The sequence below is a fragment of the Spea bombifrons genome, chromosome 5, assembly GCF_027358695.1.
Source record: "Spea bombifrons isolate aSpeBom1 chromosome 5, aSpeBom1.2.pri, whole genome shotgun sequence".
Lineage (NCBI taxonomy): Eukaryota > Metazoa > Chordata > Amphibia > Anura > Pelobatidae > Spea > Spea bombifrons.
In genome coordinates this window covers 79,850,756-79,867,863 of record NC_071091.1, presented here as the reverse complement: position 1 = coordinate 79,867,863, position 17,108 = coordinate 79,850,756, and the positions used below count along the sequence as shown (strand labels likewise).

Genomic DNA, 17,108 nt, shown 5'->3' with positions numbered 1-17,108 from the left:
GTGTGTAATTTGTGTAAGTGTGTCTGCATATATGTGCCAGAGTGTATGTTGAAAGGAAGGGCAAAGAAGGCACAGACAAGTTGTTTGAGGAGGCAACGTTCGCTCCAGAGCCCTGTGGTTTCTAGTTATGCCCCTGGCAGTGACTAGACGTAGTCCTCCTATGTGACATTGACCAGTAGATAGTTTTATGTAATTTGAATACAGTATTTTGGGAAATATATTTTTTTTAACACAATTTTTTAATCACATTTCCTTTTTTTTTAACATCCATATTAATGTCTATATACACATACCATCAAAACATCCTAGAAAATAGAGACAGCAGGCAAGGATATGTGATGCAAAGAGGGACTTTCCTTAGAGGTATGACATTACCTATGTATTACACGTGATCACGTCTGATAAATGTGTCACAGAATGATCACTGTACCACATTAACATGAAATGGTAATTGTTAGATGGCTTACTAAAATATGACATTTTACATACTTTTATTTCTTTCTAGCAATATTCTTACACAAGAACTTCCAGGTAAGGTTCTCTCTCTCTGTGTCTAAACAATTTTTGTTTTTTTATTGTTTGATATGCCCATCGATTTGTAAACCCAACTGATGTAAAGACAATAGGACTACTGAATCATTGCACTTGGGCAAGGGAAACAAGCAGAAATAAAAGGAAATGTTACAGTAGCCAATTAATATTGCAATATTTTAAGGTCCTGGTATACATTCCTATGTATAATATCAAATAATACTAATTACACCTGGATGAACAGGAAAGCCTGAAGAAAATGAATGCATCAGAGATGGAGAAAACCTAGCATGATATTGTTGGTTAGGATTTAGGATTTAAAGGTTCTGTGCCACTTAGACTAAACCTAAACCATGTTAAGAAAATACGCATTAGTATCTGTCATTTTATTCTTTCTTCTAAAGGCTTAGAAGCAGCAACAAAACGTGATGATTGTTTCCCCTCCAAAAATTATGAAAGAAGCACCAGTTTACACGATTAAAGATAAGAAGTGTTTGGGAATCAAAGGGACACTCAATGCACCATATGTACGTTTAATGTTTGTGCAAATGCATTGGGGGAGATTCTGCGGGTATGCATTTACCCCTTTCCTCCACCTCCCAGCTAAACGCTGTGGGGAAAGTTTGTTCAGCTAAACAAATCTCCCGGTACGAGATTTACTCACCTTCATTTAGCTTCGATTCTGGCTTTGGCTGCTTTAAGGCTCGTACCGGGAGTATTCCCTGTCGGCGGCAATAATAGTCAGACCAGGGAGGAGGAGGGCAGCCACTGCCGCAGGGATGCCTCTCTACTGCGTCAGATGCTTTTAAAGTGCTTTTTTTTCCTTTTCATTTTGGAAGAATGCACATTGTACTTTAATATACATGCATTTATTGAAGGGATGTTGGGACATTTAAACAGCATTAAAATCATGTTTCTAATGCTGTCTTTAGCTAACAAAACATAACATTTAGGAGACCAGATGGAACGGCACCTTTCAATTATCTTGCTTCACCTTCACTTAATAATGCCACCCTCCTCTCAAAGTCCAAAAACAAGCCTTATCTTCTCTTACAAGCACAAAAGAAGACAAAGAGATATAATGGAGAACTGTCGAGAAGAAGGTAACAACCTTCAATCTGGAACGCTTCTTTCGTATGACTATAGCAAGTGCCAAACAGAGGCACAGGTATGACTCTTCAGTAGGTCTTTTAGACAGTGTAGTCCCTGATGTCCTCCTCATCACATGCTTATGTTAAACGCAGTACTCCAAACCATAATTAAACTAAATCTGTTCCACCAATGTACTGTGTACGTGAATTTAAAAATAAGGGGCAACTACTTCAGACAATGGTGAGAGTACATTATCTAGTACTTATATCACCCTAATGTCAGAGACCAAAAGGGTTGTAATAGCTTGATACGCTCAGTCGCTCACTATATAATTTCTCATGGCAGATTGGTACTTGGGTTTTACACCCCTGTGAACTGCCTGTTTAGGTCTCTTTCATTTATTAGAATATACTATGGAGACTAACTGGATGGGGTTTATAGTGTCACCTGGACAATGATGTAGGTGGTGAACGGTCTATGGTCAAAAGAGTGCCCGGTTCATCAAAGTATTTTTGTTTTGTTGGAGTTTATTTGTAGCTATATCTGCTTTCTGTTCTATATCCATTAACATCTTAAATTGAAGATCCTCATGTGTTTTTCCTGAGGAAAAAAAAAGTGTTCTTAAATTCAAGTGCTCTGGAGCAAATATCTCTTAAACACGCTTTTATGAATGTGCTGCCATCTGATACTGTAATATAAGTATATAAATCAAGTGTTTGGTGAAATGCCTGTGTTTTTTGTGTTTTTGCCTGTGTTAGTGGTTCTATCAGATATGAATAAATATGTTCATTTATGAAGATGAAATTGCGAAATCTTGTCGTTCTCAATAATTTTGTTTAGAACTTTGTGTGCTATGTTACAGAGATTCTTCACCATGTCTCCTTTTCTTCTCAGTGTACTATTGATGCTGGTTTCCGCTGGGTGCCTTCCATTACATGATCCTCAGGTACGTACATAAACTAAATGCTCTTTGTTTTAGTTATGTACAAGTATATCGTCTTGGGGCCAGACCATCATAGCGCTTAAAACTTTCCAGGTGGCACATGTTCTTAGACCTCCTAAGAAGGGACATCTCGTTTGGTGAAAAAAGACATTGTAGAAAATGTGTGTGTGTGTGTGTGTGTGTATATATATACATTTACATATATATATATATATATATATATATATATATATATATTTAGAACTAGATGGCGTTTAAACATGCAAAATTTAATTGAAAATCAATTTTTTTCCCCGTAGCCTGCACAAAGTGTAAATGTAGGTTTTATTATATTCCACATAATGTGACGTCATATGCTTTTTACTGTAACAAACGCAGTCTTTTGTTCTAACAGAGAGTGAATTGGACAAACCCTACAATCCTCAGCAACGTTAACGGGTTAGCACAGCGTTCATGTATGCCTCCTCATTTTTCACATTCCTACTTGTGTGTATTTCCCTAGCAGATGGCTGTCTTAGTGAGCCTTATGCTGCTAAGATTACATTTCAGTAAAGTTCCCTGAAATAGAGAATCTGTTTTCCCCTGTTAAACATCATCCGTTTAATATATTCAGTGTACACTGTGGTTTCCTTTAACTTTAATGCTTGTTACAAATCATATTTTGGAGACAACCATCTGTGTTCTTTCAATACACTTGTCTAGAAGAACCTATTATTGGGTAATAAGTGCAGCAACTGTTATCTCTGTACAGATGATTTACACATCTATACAAATAGATTATTATTGTCTTTTATTTATGTAGCGCCAACAATCTACGCAGCACTTCTTACATTACATATATTAAAAGGCTGTGACAAAACTAGAATGGACAGATTTAGACACGTTGATTCATTAGGCAAAGAGATCGCTGCTCGCAAGCTTACAATGTAGAGCACTTTTACATTTGGAAATAAACTAGGAAATTAGAGTTCACTTCTCTTGTTTTGCTGAAAGCCCAAAGGCTGCCCTGAAATAACGGTATATTCATGTCAGATTTGGCTCCGTCCGTATTTTTTCTCGGGGACTGCTTAATTTCATCCTGTAGTCATACGGCACAAGGAGAAAGCATTCATAGGATTGTTGTAGAAAGAGAAAAGGCTTGTTATTAGAAAATGGGATTTAAACATGAGATGGTATGCCTTATACATGAAGAGCTTTTTAAACATGAGATGGCATGCCTTATACATGAAGAGCTTTTTCTATGCGGAAGAAAATACAAAATATGCAGGATCCGATGAATACCAGCATGAGATCCGAGATAAAGGACATGAATACTAGTAATGACAGGGTGTATCCCAGGTATAGTATTGCAGAGACAAAAATATTCTATACAAATATATCTCATCTTTATAATCTTTCTCTAACTACTTATGCCATCATGGATTTAAATGATGATGGGACTAGTAGTGTATTATGACAGCTGACAGCCTAATGCTGATCTCGCCCCTGACAAACCTTGAGCCTTCCTTTTCTATAGCTGCCTGTTTACTTACAGTGCAAGCTGTTATACAAGGTACCAATTATCTAAGAAACCTGTGGAGCTGTCGGGAATTATTGAAGGAATCCAGTCAAATTACCTTTTACTTGGTAATGCGGCTTATTTGCTTTTTTTCCTCTCCATGTAATATCCCCCACCGAGCGCACTTCATTAACCTCTAATGATTAACATTGCAGGTTAAACAGAGCTGCATGATCACATTTAACGCGCTCCCATTGTTTCCTGTTCTTATGCTTTAATTTCCCACCTATCGTTTAAATATTCTTTTCAAAAACCTACTATTTATTCTATTATGACACAGCGAACAACAACATTCCCTAAAATAGAAATAAAAATGTAACACAATAATTACTACTGCAACTACTGCAGTGCTTAGGCTACGCAATCTATTTAATTTGTTCATGGTTTGCTGGTTGTTTTGTGGTTGTTGAGAGATATTCCTCCCCATCAGGGAAGAGCTTGCAAGGGGGCACCCTAGGCCACTCTGATTTAAAGCCACTACCTTAAGATTTTGTGCTTTCTCGCAGTTCTCCATATGGCCACCAGGGTTTTAAGAGTAGGAAGCACATTTGTCGGCACTTATATCATGATTGGTTCCCGGATTTAGACGGTATCACACTATTGTGCTAGAATCCCCTATCGTACACGACTTTTCCTGAGAATTCTCCGGGATTGACACACAGGCTATGAGTGAACCCAGGTCTCCGGGTCGGTTTCTGATTTCTCCAGGTAGGGTTTGGCGTTAGGACGCTGCCATCCACATCAACTTTATGCCTGCTCACTGCCCACTTACCTCCACTCCCAACCCACTAAAGGATGTCTTGGGCTTGTTATCCCTCTATGCATGGGTAGCCCCACCCCTTCATGAAGCCACTCCCCTCAAAGGAGAGCTTCAGGTAGCCTACCCTGGGAAGTTCTCAGGTATGTACATAACCCCCAAAGTCTAGACGCTGTATATAGTATAATAGTCCAATGTTGGTAAAACTTTGTGGACTCGTTACAGAAGCATATTTTAAAAACAAAAAGGGATAACATACATTTCTATTGCTCAATGACAACTATGCAGAAAAAAAAGTTATTTTCTTAGAATTTAATTTTTTTGTTGTGGGTACTGTTTCTTATGAAGCAAGACGTCACCAAGAACGGACAGCAGCTTTATAGCTTGCCTTACGGTGCGTCCCGCTTGGGCATCTCGCATTTTATCCAGTACAGAGAACAATGTCCATCGACATATCCGTCTGATCCTGTCCCAAGGGCAGTCCTGAACTGTAAGGCAAACTTTGCATGAGGAAGCCAACAACCCCATGCATACGTTTTGGCCTCCATAGGCATCATCAGTGGGATCTGTTTGGTATCCACAGGTTGTGTCTTTTTATTTTATATTTCTTTACCAAATCAGTCCATATATTCAGTATTGTGAACCATCTGTGTATTCTGGCCTAGGTTACTGGGTTATCCCTTGTATCACATGGGCTGCAGATTGTCTTGTAATGTGGTAATAAGGCTTCCTGGCGCACCACTGCTCATTAGGCCCGGTCTGGGTAGTTCCTTGTACCTTGCCTATTTACCCATTATGTTGTTGGCATAATCTCTTTAGCACGCTTACCCTACGTGTCTAGAGGGGGAGCACCAAGGCACTTGGAACAAAGTACACATGGGAGAGGCGTTGGTTCCCAGGGTAGGCCCTGAGGAAGAGCTTGGGTGCTACTCTGGGCCATCCAACCCCTGTAAATGCAACACTGTTTTGAATGTCAGCCTGGCATTCTTTCTACATATTTACTTCATGAAAAGTCTTAATTCTCCTTGTTTCCCCTTGAATTTATGCATCTTTTTTTCCGTAATAAAAGCTTATTTTCCATTGGTGACATTGATTATATGTTGTACCCCTTTAAATAACCAAGTCTTTCTTCCTCAGTAATTAATACTTAAATAGTATACATTACTCACACTAAATCATAGAGCGTACACATGGTAATAGCAAAAACAAAATTATAAAGAAATGAAGCCTTCCAAACTCAATGATGCGGAAATAAGAAGAAACCAACCATAAGACAGGGTTTCAAATGTTATATTCATTTGAACAAAATACCCTTAAATAGGCCGTCCCAGCTTTCAATTATAACTAACAAATGAATACAACTAAACATTATTTTTAGCACGGTTTTATCTATTATGGTACCTTGCTTGGAATGGTGATTGGATAATTTAAGAGTTTTCTTAGTAGAAAAAGACTTTTGTTTCTATTTTAAAATGGGCCATGAAGTCAAAACTATGCCAGTGTAGCTCACAGAAGATTCATAGGTAATAGTAATTTGGGTGGAACATGTGACCAGTCAGAATGCCTGCTTTATTATATGTGGGATGTAACGTGCGGTAATGTTTTATGATGTCTTGTTGGATGCACTGGTAAAACTCGGTAGTTGTGTGTATGTGTGTGTATGTATAATATAAATATATATATATATATATATATATATAAATATATGTGAGAGATTTACAGCACATGTGATAGAAAAATACATCCAAGTGATTGTGAACTCGCATGGTATATCGGTTGCTCTGGCAACCAGGCTATGTGCCACAGGATTTCTTTTCCTTCTGTAGAGAGAAAGTTCAAGGCTGCTGTTAAACGCTTTAATTCTTAATATACTGCAGCTTTTCCTTGAAACCTAAGTCTCAGATGATAGCAATTTAAACCACAGATTCAACAAAATGAAAATACTAGATGTGCCATTAGATGACAAATTGCTTTATTATTACCCTGTCTGTTACAGATTTATTTATATCACCTACATATATTTGAAAATGTTCTGTATTCAGCTTATGATACTCTAATAAAAAGCAAAACGGAAGCTAGAGCACTGCTTGGAATGAAACTAATAAATATATTTTAGAATTTGATAGGATACAAAAAGGGCTACTAAATTAATTAGGGGAATGGAATGGATTGAATGACGATGAGCACCTGGCCAAACTGTGTATTTTTACTCTGGGAAATAGTTCATTCCATGAACTGAGCAATGAACAAGACTCCATCTAAAAATGTTTAAAAACTGAGGATGATATTCCGGGCTGGACAGGCAGTGATGAGGAGACCCTGGCACTTTAAGGCCGGCGGCCGCCTTGTGTATGCAGCCAATGGCTGTATGTGCTTGGCCATGTGGTACTTTTTTAAGCTCATGTCGCGTGCGGCTGCGCATATCCATCCGGCAGACTTCTGCAAAGATTGGGTGAGTATGGGGCATTGTCGGCCAGCGGCACGGCAGGCATTTGGCCAGTGTGCCTGATGGCCATTCAAGTCCTGAAGGTATTACTGTGAGGGCAGTGAAGCCCGGAAATGTATTACCTAGGGAAGTGGAGAGTGCAAATAATGTTGATGCTTTTCAGAAATATTTGAATTATTTTCTTGGCAAGGAAAGGCATGCATTGGCACATGGTTTGTTTGTAATTAATAGGTGCTGATCCAGAGAAAGATCAGGCTGCCTTTTCGTAGTCTTACGCTTTTCTTTCTGCCCTCTGAGGCAAAGTTGGCATTGGCTTTTTTACTTCCTGCATCTGGACATAAGGAAGTCTTGGAAATGTTAAACTTGATGGATTTAGGTCCCTGAACCCCTTTAATTCTGTTATTCATATTTTGTAAATATCATTTATTGTTGCAGTTTGATGCCGACGGTTATTTCTGGGCTGTGATTCATCTAACGTGTGTAGGTAAGTGACCAGACTTATGGGGGCATTAATTTGTATGGCGCATTGGGATTATTTACTACAGAGAAGCTAAAATATTACATGTGTTGTCAGAAATAGGAAAGTTAAGTCAGTAAAGGGCATTTTATTTATGAAAGCAAATCTAAACATTTATTAAAACAAGACGTTATTTTACATCTTCAGCCACAACGTTCCTACAAACTCTATTGGAGGCTTTCTACAAATCTGCTGTATTTTCTTTGATGGCATTTATATTATTAACTCTCATTTCCTCCCTCTGGTCTCTTGTTTTAGTAACATGCTTTTTGGGGATTAAAACAGAAAGTTGTTCCCCGTTCTAAATCTCAGGTGAATACAAATGTTAAAGAAACCAGTGATAGCGAAATGTAGCTGTAAGACTTGAAGCTTCCAGGTGTTTCTTCAGTTCCAAGTAACTATGACAACATAAGAACTGAAATATAATGACCTCATGATGTTTTCAGGGCAACATCATCATCACCTACGCAATCTAATTTTGTGCTCACGCTAAGGAGCTTTAATAAAGGAACCCTTGATGTTTGTAGCTGTTACAGCAACATTTGTCTGCAAAATAGAAAGGGGAAGCTTTTAACTGAATTTATTAATTTTAATATTTAAAAATGGGATCTGTGGCAGAAGGTGACACCTTATATGTATACCCTAGGAACAGTTATATTAACTTGCTTTTCTGCACTTCCTATTAAGTTATCTTCTCCCATTGTTTGTTTGTTTTTTTCTTTCTTACTAGTCCCCACGCTAAATATATACAACGTCTGTGTAGTCACTCCTATATAGTAATGTTTTTATATCTTTTTTTGTATTTTGATAGGGTGTTACAGAGCATTCCAGAAAATTCAAAAGTCAACCTTAAGGTAATAATGCCCTGAAAAGGAGAGGTCATCCAGCATCTGAACGCCCAAGCTCACCTAAGTCTAGAATTTTATTTTGACAACTTTTAGTTTTGTCAACCATATTCATCAAAACTAAAGAAAATATCACACTGTGAAACCTTTTATAATATAATGTCTGCAGGGTCGTCCTACATGCAAAGCAAAATGGACAGCTGCCATGGACTACCATAAGGATCCCTATAAATTCTAGAGCGCATAATAAAAAACACATTTGGGGTTTACTGCCGCTCATTTACTATATAAGTAAAAATGAGATTAGCTCATCAAACGTAGATGCTGTCTTGTGGTTCCCACAAATTCTCTAACAAGAGGAGAGATCTCGTCTTTAGTTAAAGCCCTAGACGTTCTGGCTTCTGTCATCACTCATAAATCCTTGTGTGACGTTACTGGAAAACTAAAAACTAAAAACACCCAAAAAACACGTGTAAGGTGATGGTAAAAGAATAGGAACCAAAAAATACTTCTCTAATGTATCACTGCCGCAGCCCAACCAAAACGCTCCTCTCGGCGTTCAAACACGTAACCAGCAAAATTCGGGGCGCATGTGTACATAGAAAAAAGAAATAATCTGATAGTGTAATATTGTCAAAAACAATAAGATATGTAGAAGGTGTAAAATGCACTCACAAACAGTGCCAGCACAACAGGCTCGTCTGAGGTATGAAGACTGTTCTTTATTCTTTAAAATCTCTAAGAGCATAAAATAAAGAAAACAACCATATGGTGCAGTATCTTCCTTAATGGTATGTGCGCAAGTTAAAAAAGCACTTACAGGATGGTTGAATTCAAGTCGCTATTCAAAATAAATGTCCATTGAAGTGGATCAGGAACATGCAGATTAAAAAACTTCTCAACGCGTTTCGCCGCTCACTGGGCTTCCTCAGGAGAAATAAATATCAATTGATGTCATCCGCTATGATAATCCGCAATCGTGGTGAGTAAAAATATTTTTACTCACCACGATTGCGGATTATCATAGCGGATGACATCAATTGATATTTATTTCTCCTGAGGAAGCCCAGTGAGCGGCGAAACGCGTTGAGAAGTTTTTTAATCTGCATGTTCCTGATCCACTTCAATGGACATTTATTTTGAATAGCGACTTGAATTCAACCATCCTGTAAGTGCTTTTTTAACTTGCGCACATACCATTAAGGAAGATACTGCACCATATGGTTGTTTTCTTTATTTTATGCTCTTAGAGATTTTAAAGAATAAAGAACAGTCTTCATACCTCAGACGAGCCTGTTGTGCTGGCACTGTTTGTGAGTGCATTTTACACCTTCTACATATCTTATTGTTTTTGACAATATTACACTATCAGATTATTTCTTTTTTCTATGTACACATGCGCCCCGAATTTTGCTGGTGACGTTACTGGCACTCAGACACATCTGTCTGCAATAACTACCCGCTACATGTAACACAATAGCCCATACTATGCTAATACAGAATATATGGTAATGCTTAAGATTGTGCATAGTATAAAATACTGCAGCATTATTACTTTTGTATTGTTTTTTTACAGTGACCTTGATCAGCAGTACATAAACTACGTTTTCAGGTATGTATAGCTTGTCTTGTTTTACATTATGATGTAATGTATCCTTTGTATTTGCTAATATGGAAGTTTGGGGTGGATGAAAATTCAAACTCGTCGGACAGTTGCTTTTCAGCTTCTTAGCTTCATCTTTATACATGATGAAGGTCCAACCCCCAGTGAGCTTCTGCTGTAGGAGCAGCTTGGCTGACCATGTATACTGTATAGTTAAATTGGTGAGCCATTTAAATATAGGTTATACAGGGCAAAGCTCAGCCCTTTAGAGAAACCGTCCATTGTTGACCCATCAATAAATAGTGATGTGAGAGAGTTAAAACCACAATTCTCCAGGAAACTCTCCTTTTTGCGTTTAAGCCTCATTGGCTGCTCGTTGACATTCTTGGAGGAGACACTTGACATGGAAATGTTTATAGGAGCTTCATGATTCCCTGAGTTGATCAAAACGTACTATTTCATGAATGCATGTTGGGGGGTCTTCCAGTGTTTGTGCAACGTGATCCTTTAAGCTAAGAAGCATATTTTATATTTTGCAGTGTTATACTGTTGGCATTTGCCTCTCATCCAACAGGTAAGCATATTTTGGGACATCCTAACATTTTATTAAATACAATTGCATACTTTACTTTGCAGCATTCCTCGTGAGAGCAACTTTTCTAAGAACATTTCTTACATACTTATTTTGTTCTATTGCCTGCTAAAGAAAGGTAGTGCATCCCTGTACTTACATGTTGAAGGTTTTGTTTCTGTGCTGTGTACTTTGTGCAAGACGTCTCATCGTAAAGGATTTCAGCATCAATATTATTCCGTATAAACATGCTGGAGTTACACATAACAGGAATGTGCCCTGTGATGTTTTCTACTATGGAGCCAAGCCTCTTCTTCCTGTGACCCATTTGGGGTCTCGGGTTACACTGTGCTCAGTCTGAATGTAGTAATGCAGTGTTGGACAATAAACAGACGTGCGTGTCGAAAAAACCAAGTCATCCTCTGTGTGTTGGTAGCTAGCAGCTGAGCAGTCCCCATGCTGAAAGGTCCTGTTGTTGCATGGTCCAAACTTCAACGAAGTAACAAGCTAGAAAAGTACTTCTTGTTGGAACTATGTGAGGCTGGAAAATTACAAATCTCCTATAATGGCCCAACAAACAACAAACTTAACCCATACATATTTGATTTAAAAGTTTGATTTACATTGCCGCTTGTTTAATTAGACTGTAAAGTAGAGCCCTGCGCGGGACTGCTTTTTTAATCCCGCTTTCACGCGCTCCCACTGATTTTTTTTATTTTTTTTTTTGTGTCCAATTGTTTCATCAATATTTCCTTTTTGGTTTAGCACGGTTTAGATAATTTCTTTTTAAAGCAGATCACGCCACCTACTCCTCAGTCACGTACATATCTACCATCGCGTTCAGCTTCCATGTTCTTGGAAGATAAAAATAAAGCACGTAGTTCAGTGTCTTAAGTCAACCAGCTTGTACTTAATAGGTTTGCTTTGTACTTTTTAGATTAGTAATGACCCTGAATGCTTATCTATATGAAGTGTGGGATGACCTTTGGTAAATTCATGCGAAGTGTAGCTAGTTATAAAACAGGAAAGCTGAAGAAAACCCATTATGAACGTTTTGTATAAACTGGAATAAAAAGCCCTGACATCTGCAGTCTGGTAGAAAAAAATAACTGATCAAAAATAGCAGAAGGAGAAATGTAGGGAAATATTTTTCTTCCTTTTAATGTAAAGGAATGTTCTTCCAACCCTTATAAACTAATGAAGGAAATGGGTCATGCATACCGATTGTTTTGTTATACATTTTTCATTTTAACTTAAAAAAAAAACAAAAAAAACTTGCCATATGGTGATAGATGACTGTTTACCATTCGTCTATGCTTGTTACTGAATTATCATTCTGACCATTGGTGTCTCCACTAATTTAAACAGCCTATGGGTATATGGCAATAAGAACGACAGATCGGAACTTAAGTTAAAGACAGTCCTGCTCACAAGTTTTCAGTCTTCGACAATAAAGCATTCATATGACTTGGAAACAAACTGGTCATTCATACGTGACTAATTACACCTATCCAAATGTAGCATTTTAGAGTTTATTACACGAAATAAGCTTATGTAATGCTGTTTACTGGTTATAATTCTTTCTCCTTTCTCCTCTCTCTCTCTCTCGGTTCCCCCCCCACCTCATTCAGAACACCAGTGCAGGGAATTTATATGATGAACCTATTAGAAGTGAATTTAATCATGCTTAATAGAGAATTTAACAGGATATATTTTGAACACACATATACCTTTTTTTAAAGCATGTGTCCCTTCTATTAACTGATCCTTTTTATATCCTAAGGTGACCTGTTCAGTGCCTTGGAGTTTCCATTCCTGTATTTCTACAGATTTCACAGTGGATGTTGTGCCAGGTAATATCAAGACACCATGGGGTTTCGTTGATTAATAGCCACGTTTTGGCTTGGCCAATGCTGGAAGAAGAAACTATTCTCTTGATTGGTTTTAACGTGGAACATGAAATATGGTACACACAAAAAATATTTTTTAGACTTTATTAGGACAGATGTTTTAAAGTATATTTTTATTTGGATTTTTCAATCTCTTACTAACAGTACATTTAAAGATACATGGCTGATGATACGGTATATCAAGTGATATGGTGTGTGTCCCATCCAAATGTAAGTCAACTATATTCTCTTGCTTTTTTTTGCAGTGGGATTTTAGGCTTCCTGCTAATGCTAATGTCTGTAAAGTTAAGGAGCAGTCTGTCCCCTGCACATCACGTATCATGGAGTTTCCTAGCTAAGGTGAGCTTTATTCCGATAGCTATAACTGCAAAAAACATACCAGATTAACAGGGCGGTATATTAATTGTCCTCACACTAGAGCGTAGGTTCTGTATGGCCAGGAATATTGTCTACATGTCCACAGCGCTTCATTACTATCTCCTCATTTGCATTTTTGTGCTGAATTTTTGTGCTGAATTTTTTGATGACTGTAGAATCTTATCCCTGAGAATCAAAGGACAGACCTTGTCGTTCACTGTGCCTAAATGTATAGCAGTCTACCTCCGAAACAAGGCCCACAAAGGCTGAAACATAGCCCTGGGGTTGTTGGTCCCATCATATAGATTTAAATTGTGTTTCTGGACTAGACTGCCCTCAGCCTGATGGAGATTGTTGCCAGTTCTTTGTGCGTTTTTACATTATTCCCAGGCAGTCCATTCCTTGTGCCCTTACAGTATGAATGCTGTAACATGGAATTTATTTGTATCCCGTGGAAAACTCAAATTCCAGCAGAACCATGATTTTCCAGTCAGTAATTAGCATGTCTGCTTCTTTTCCATGACATCACTTGTAAAACAGCGTGAACACTATACAAATTCGCAGATGGCTTGTCTGTCTAGTAGAATGGGAAGTATTCTGCTATTTTGGGGTCATTTCTAGCGGTATATAAACAAAACAAAAATTGCAGTAAGTAATACATACTGAGTTATTTTATAGTTTTATGTGCGACTCTTTTGGTTTAGGTTTAAAAATAATAATAACAAAAAAATGTCTGTAGTGTGTAAGAAAGATGGGGATTCTTCTTTTTTCCTCCCCCGACAGAAGTCTCTAGTGTGTTGACGGGGGGCCTCTCGTAAACCTCGAGGCTCTGTCTGGGGCAAAACCCTTTCCTAATATTAAAAATAAATACAATCTCGCACAAAAGCATGAAAATGTATATGAATGCATTTTAATTTTTTTAATATAAAGAGATTTTTTAAACTGGAACTTGGCATCGCCTTCAAGCCAAAATGCTGAAGAGGTTTATAGCTTTAGCCCTCAAAAAATAATGCACAGGAGTTGCAAAAAGTGTTGCAGAATTACGGAATGTAACCCCTTATGTGTACCTACCATGCAATAAACTACATGGACTTTGCGCCCATATTTATGTATAACTGCATATATTCAATACACTTACAGAGTGGGGGCTTGTGAGAAAATAGTTATTTTTTTTTTTACTTTTTAAAAATAATGAAATTGAATATATAAATATGAAATTTAATATAATTGTATTTTATCATTCTATCATGGGATGGGATGCACAGCTTGCCTTACACTAGGCATGCTTGAATCATTTAGCATGTCTAGGTTAAGCTGCCACCTAATCTAAGCTGCCACCTAAATCTAAGTATAGCAAAACAATTCAAACATTTCAGTTGACAAAATGTGCCATAACCGGCGACACACAAAGAGTTAATGCAGTGCTGTATATATTAAAAACCATTTTGCCGTTTTAAAGATGGTTTTTATTTCACATTAGCACTTACACTAACAGTTTTGGTTACAACATAAAATATCCTAGACTGGTGTTACTGATTGTCTGCTTGTTGTGTCTCTTTAAATAGTTTATAACTTGTCTGATGTTGAAATCAAGCTGAGGGGCACGTAGAAGTGTGCTGAAAAGGCCCGTAGCCTAATGAGTTTACGGGTCACATAGGTCCCATTTTATTACAAAAACATCTTGCAAACTGCTCAACTTTTTTTTATTTTTTTTATTTTTTTTTTTCTTCAAAAAAAATCTGTTTGCAAATTGTGTCTACTGTTTCGGATTTATATGTATGTACACATACAGTACATACGTACACGCTATATGGACAAAAGTATTTGAATACCTGTTTCTCTGGGAATTTTTTCCCCCGTTCATCCAGTAGAGCATTTGTGAGGCTGGGCACTTATGTTGGACGAGAAGTCCTGGCTCGCAATCTCCGTTAGGTCAGGTCTCTGTGCAGCCGGTCAAGTTCTTCCACACCAAGCTCACCAAACCATGTCTTTATGGACCTTGCTTTATGTACTGGGGCACAGTCATGCTGGAATAGGCCTTCCCCAAGCTGTTCCCACAAAGTTGGAAGCATTTGCGTTGTACAAAATGTCTTTTTTGATTTCCCTTCACTGGAAGTTAGGGGCCCAACCCCTGAAAAACAGTCCCAGACCATTATCCCTCCTCCACCAAACTTTACAGTTGGCACAATGTAGTCAGGCAGATAATGTTCTCCTGGCATCCACCAAACCCAGACTCAACGATCAGACTGGCAAACAGAGAAGCGTGATCACTCAACAGATACACGTCTACTTCTCCAGGGTCTAGTGACGGCGTGGTTTACACCACTCGATCTAACGCTTGTGATGTGGGGCTTGCATGCAGCTGCTCGGCCATGGAAACCCATGCCATGAAGCTCCCGCCGCAGAGTTTGTGTGCTGATATTAATGCCAGTGGAAGTTTGAAACTCTTCAGCTATGGAATCAGCAGAGTGTTAGCGTCTTTTACACACCATGCGCCTCAGCACTCGATGACCCCGCGCTGAGACTTTGTGGTCTTCTGCTTCGCGGCTGAGTTGTCGCTGTTCCTAAACGCTTTCACTTTCCAGTATAACGACTTATAGTTGACCTAGCAGGGATGAAATTTCACAAACTGACTTATTGTAAAGGTGGCTTCCTATCACAGTCTTGCTTGAATTCACTGAGCTCTTCAGGATGTTTGTAAATGCAGACTAGGTGCCTGATTTTATACACCTGTGGCAATGGGTTTGATTGAAACGCCTAAATGTAATAATTGAGGTGTTTCCCAATACCTTTCTCCATATAGTCCATGTATATCTGTCTATACTATCTATATATATAGTTTATATTTATAAGGAGGAGGCACTTTTGTATTTGTATTTATTTTGGGAGCAATGACCCTTCCAAAAATTGCTCTGATGCACAAGTATGAGAACTATGTGGCGTTGGACTTAAAAGTATGTCTTTCCGCTTCCTTTATTTGATAAGGACGTTCAGTTTGCCTCAGTGCTTTGCCACTAACAGGATTTGCACAGATATAGTATGTGTAATAAATTACTGTGAGCAGTGAAAATGTCATCGTAAATAATTAGGGTAAAAATATAAATACTCCCAGTGCTTACCTCTGCTTTGGGTGCAATAATATTACTGGTTACTGGAGTTTTCCTTGTTGGAATTCTTCGTGGGTGCAGTAACTCCCTTCTCTAATACATTGCTTCTTATAGTTCTAGATGTCACATAACCACGTCGACCAGCTAAAGAGGGACAGTGGTTTTGGGGGTCTTATTTTATCAAGATTTCCTCTTTGACCTAGGATATGCTGAAGAATAAATCTGCCTCATATTTTTTGGGCAACAAAAGCTAAAAAAAAAAAAGAAGAAAGGAAATGCAAAAGGTTAAGCTCACAATCAGAGCTGTGATGAAGGCAAAATCCGTGACTGAGCAGAGGAAGAAAGAACAATTAAGATTCCTCTGAATAAGCACTTTGACTTTTTTCTTTTAATAATACTGAATTAAGTAAATTTAGGTAGTTTGCTAAGCTAATTCTTTGTGGTGTTCATAATGTCTAAGGTAGGGAAAGCTGTAGAGGGAATGTATAACAAAGTGTACAAAAGACTTTCTCCACCAGTCTATAGAGAGTACACAGTAGGTATATCTGTGCCCCAGAGGGAAAAATGAAAATACTCCTTTTGGCCTCTCCCACCCCTGATATTCCTCTCTGTTCCCCTGAAGACTTTGACCGTTTTTTGGCATGCTTTGTAGATCAGGTTCTTGGGTGTATTTCATATTCACATTTTATTCTTGGTTTATTCTTAACTTAATTATAATACTTTCTGAAATTCTAAATATTTGTATAATGTGTATATACCTGGGAAATTTCTACTAACGTAGATGGGCAGCCCCGTTAACACATGGTACATGCCATTGTTGATGGGGGAGTGGGGTGGGATGCAATACTGCTCCTGCGACCCAAAGTTTCCC

At 38.1% G+C, this 17,108-nt stretch overlaps 1 protein-coding gene across 1 annotated transcript in view; it reads left to right on the top strand.

Annotated features, from left to right (window-relative positions):
• TMEM241 (transmembrane protein 241) overlaps positions 1–17,108 on the top strand; it is a 33,727-nt gene that overhangs the window by 6,804 nt on the left and 9,815 nt on the right. The window contains exons 6-13 of the mRNA XM_053467965.1: positions 506–531; positions 2,518–2,569; positions 7,763–7,811; positions 8,656–8,698; positions 10,266–10,301; positions 10,832–10,866; positions 12,647–12,716; positions 13,019–13,112. Of these exons, the coding sequence (XP_053323940.1) occupies positions 506–531; positions 2,518–2,569; positions 7,763–7,811; positions 8,656–8,698; positions 10,266–10,301; positions 10,832–10,866; positions 12,647–12,716; positions 13,019–13,112 (405 nt within the window). The remainder of the gene's footprint in view (positions 1–505; positions 532–2,517; positions 2,570–7,762; positions 7,812–8,655; positions 8,699–10,265; positions 10,302–10,831; positions 10,867–12,646; positions 12,717–13,018; positions 13,113–17,108) is intronic.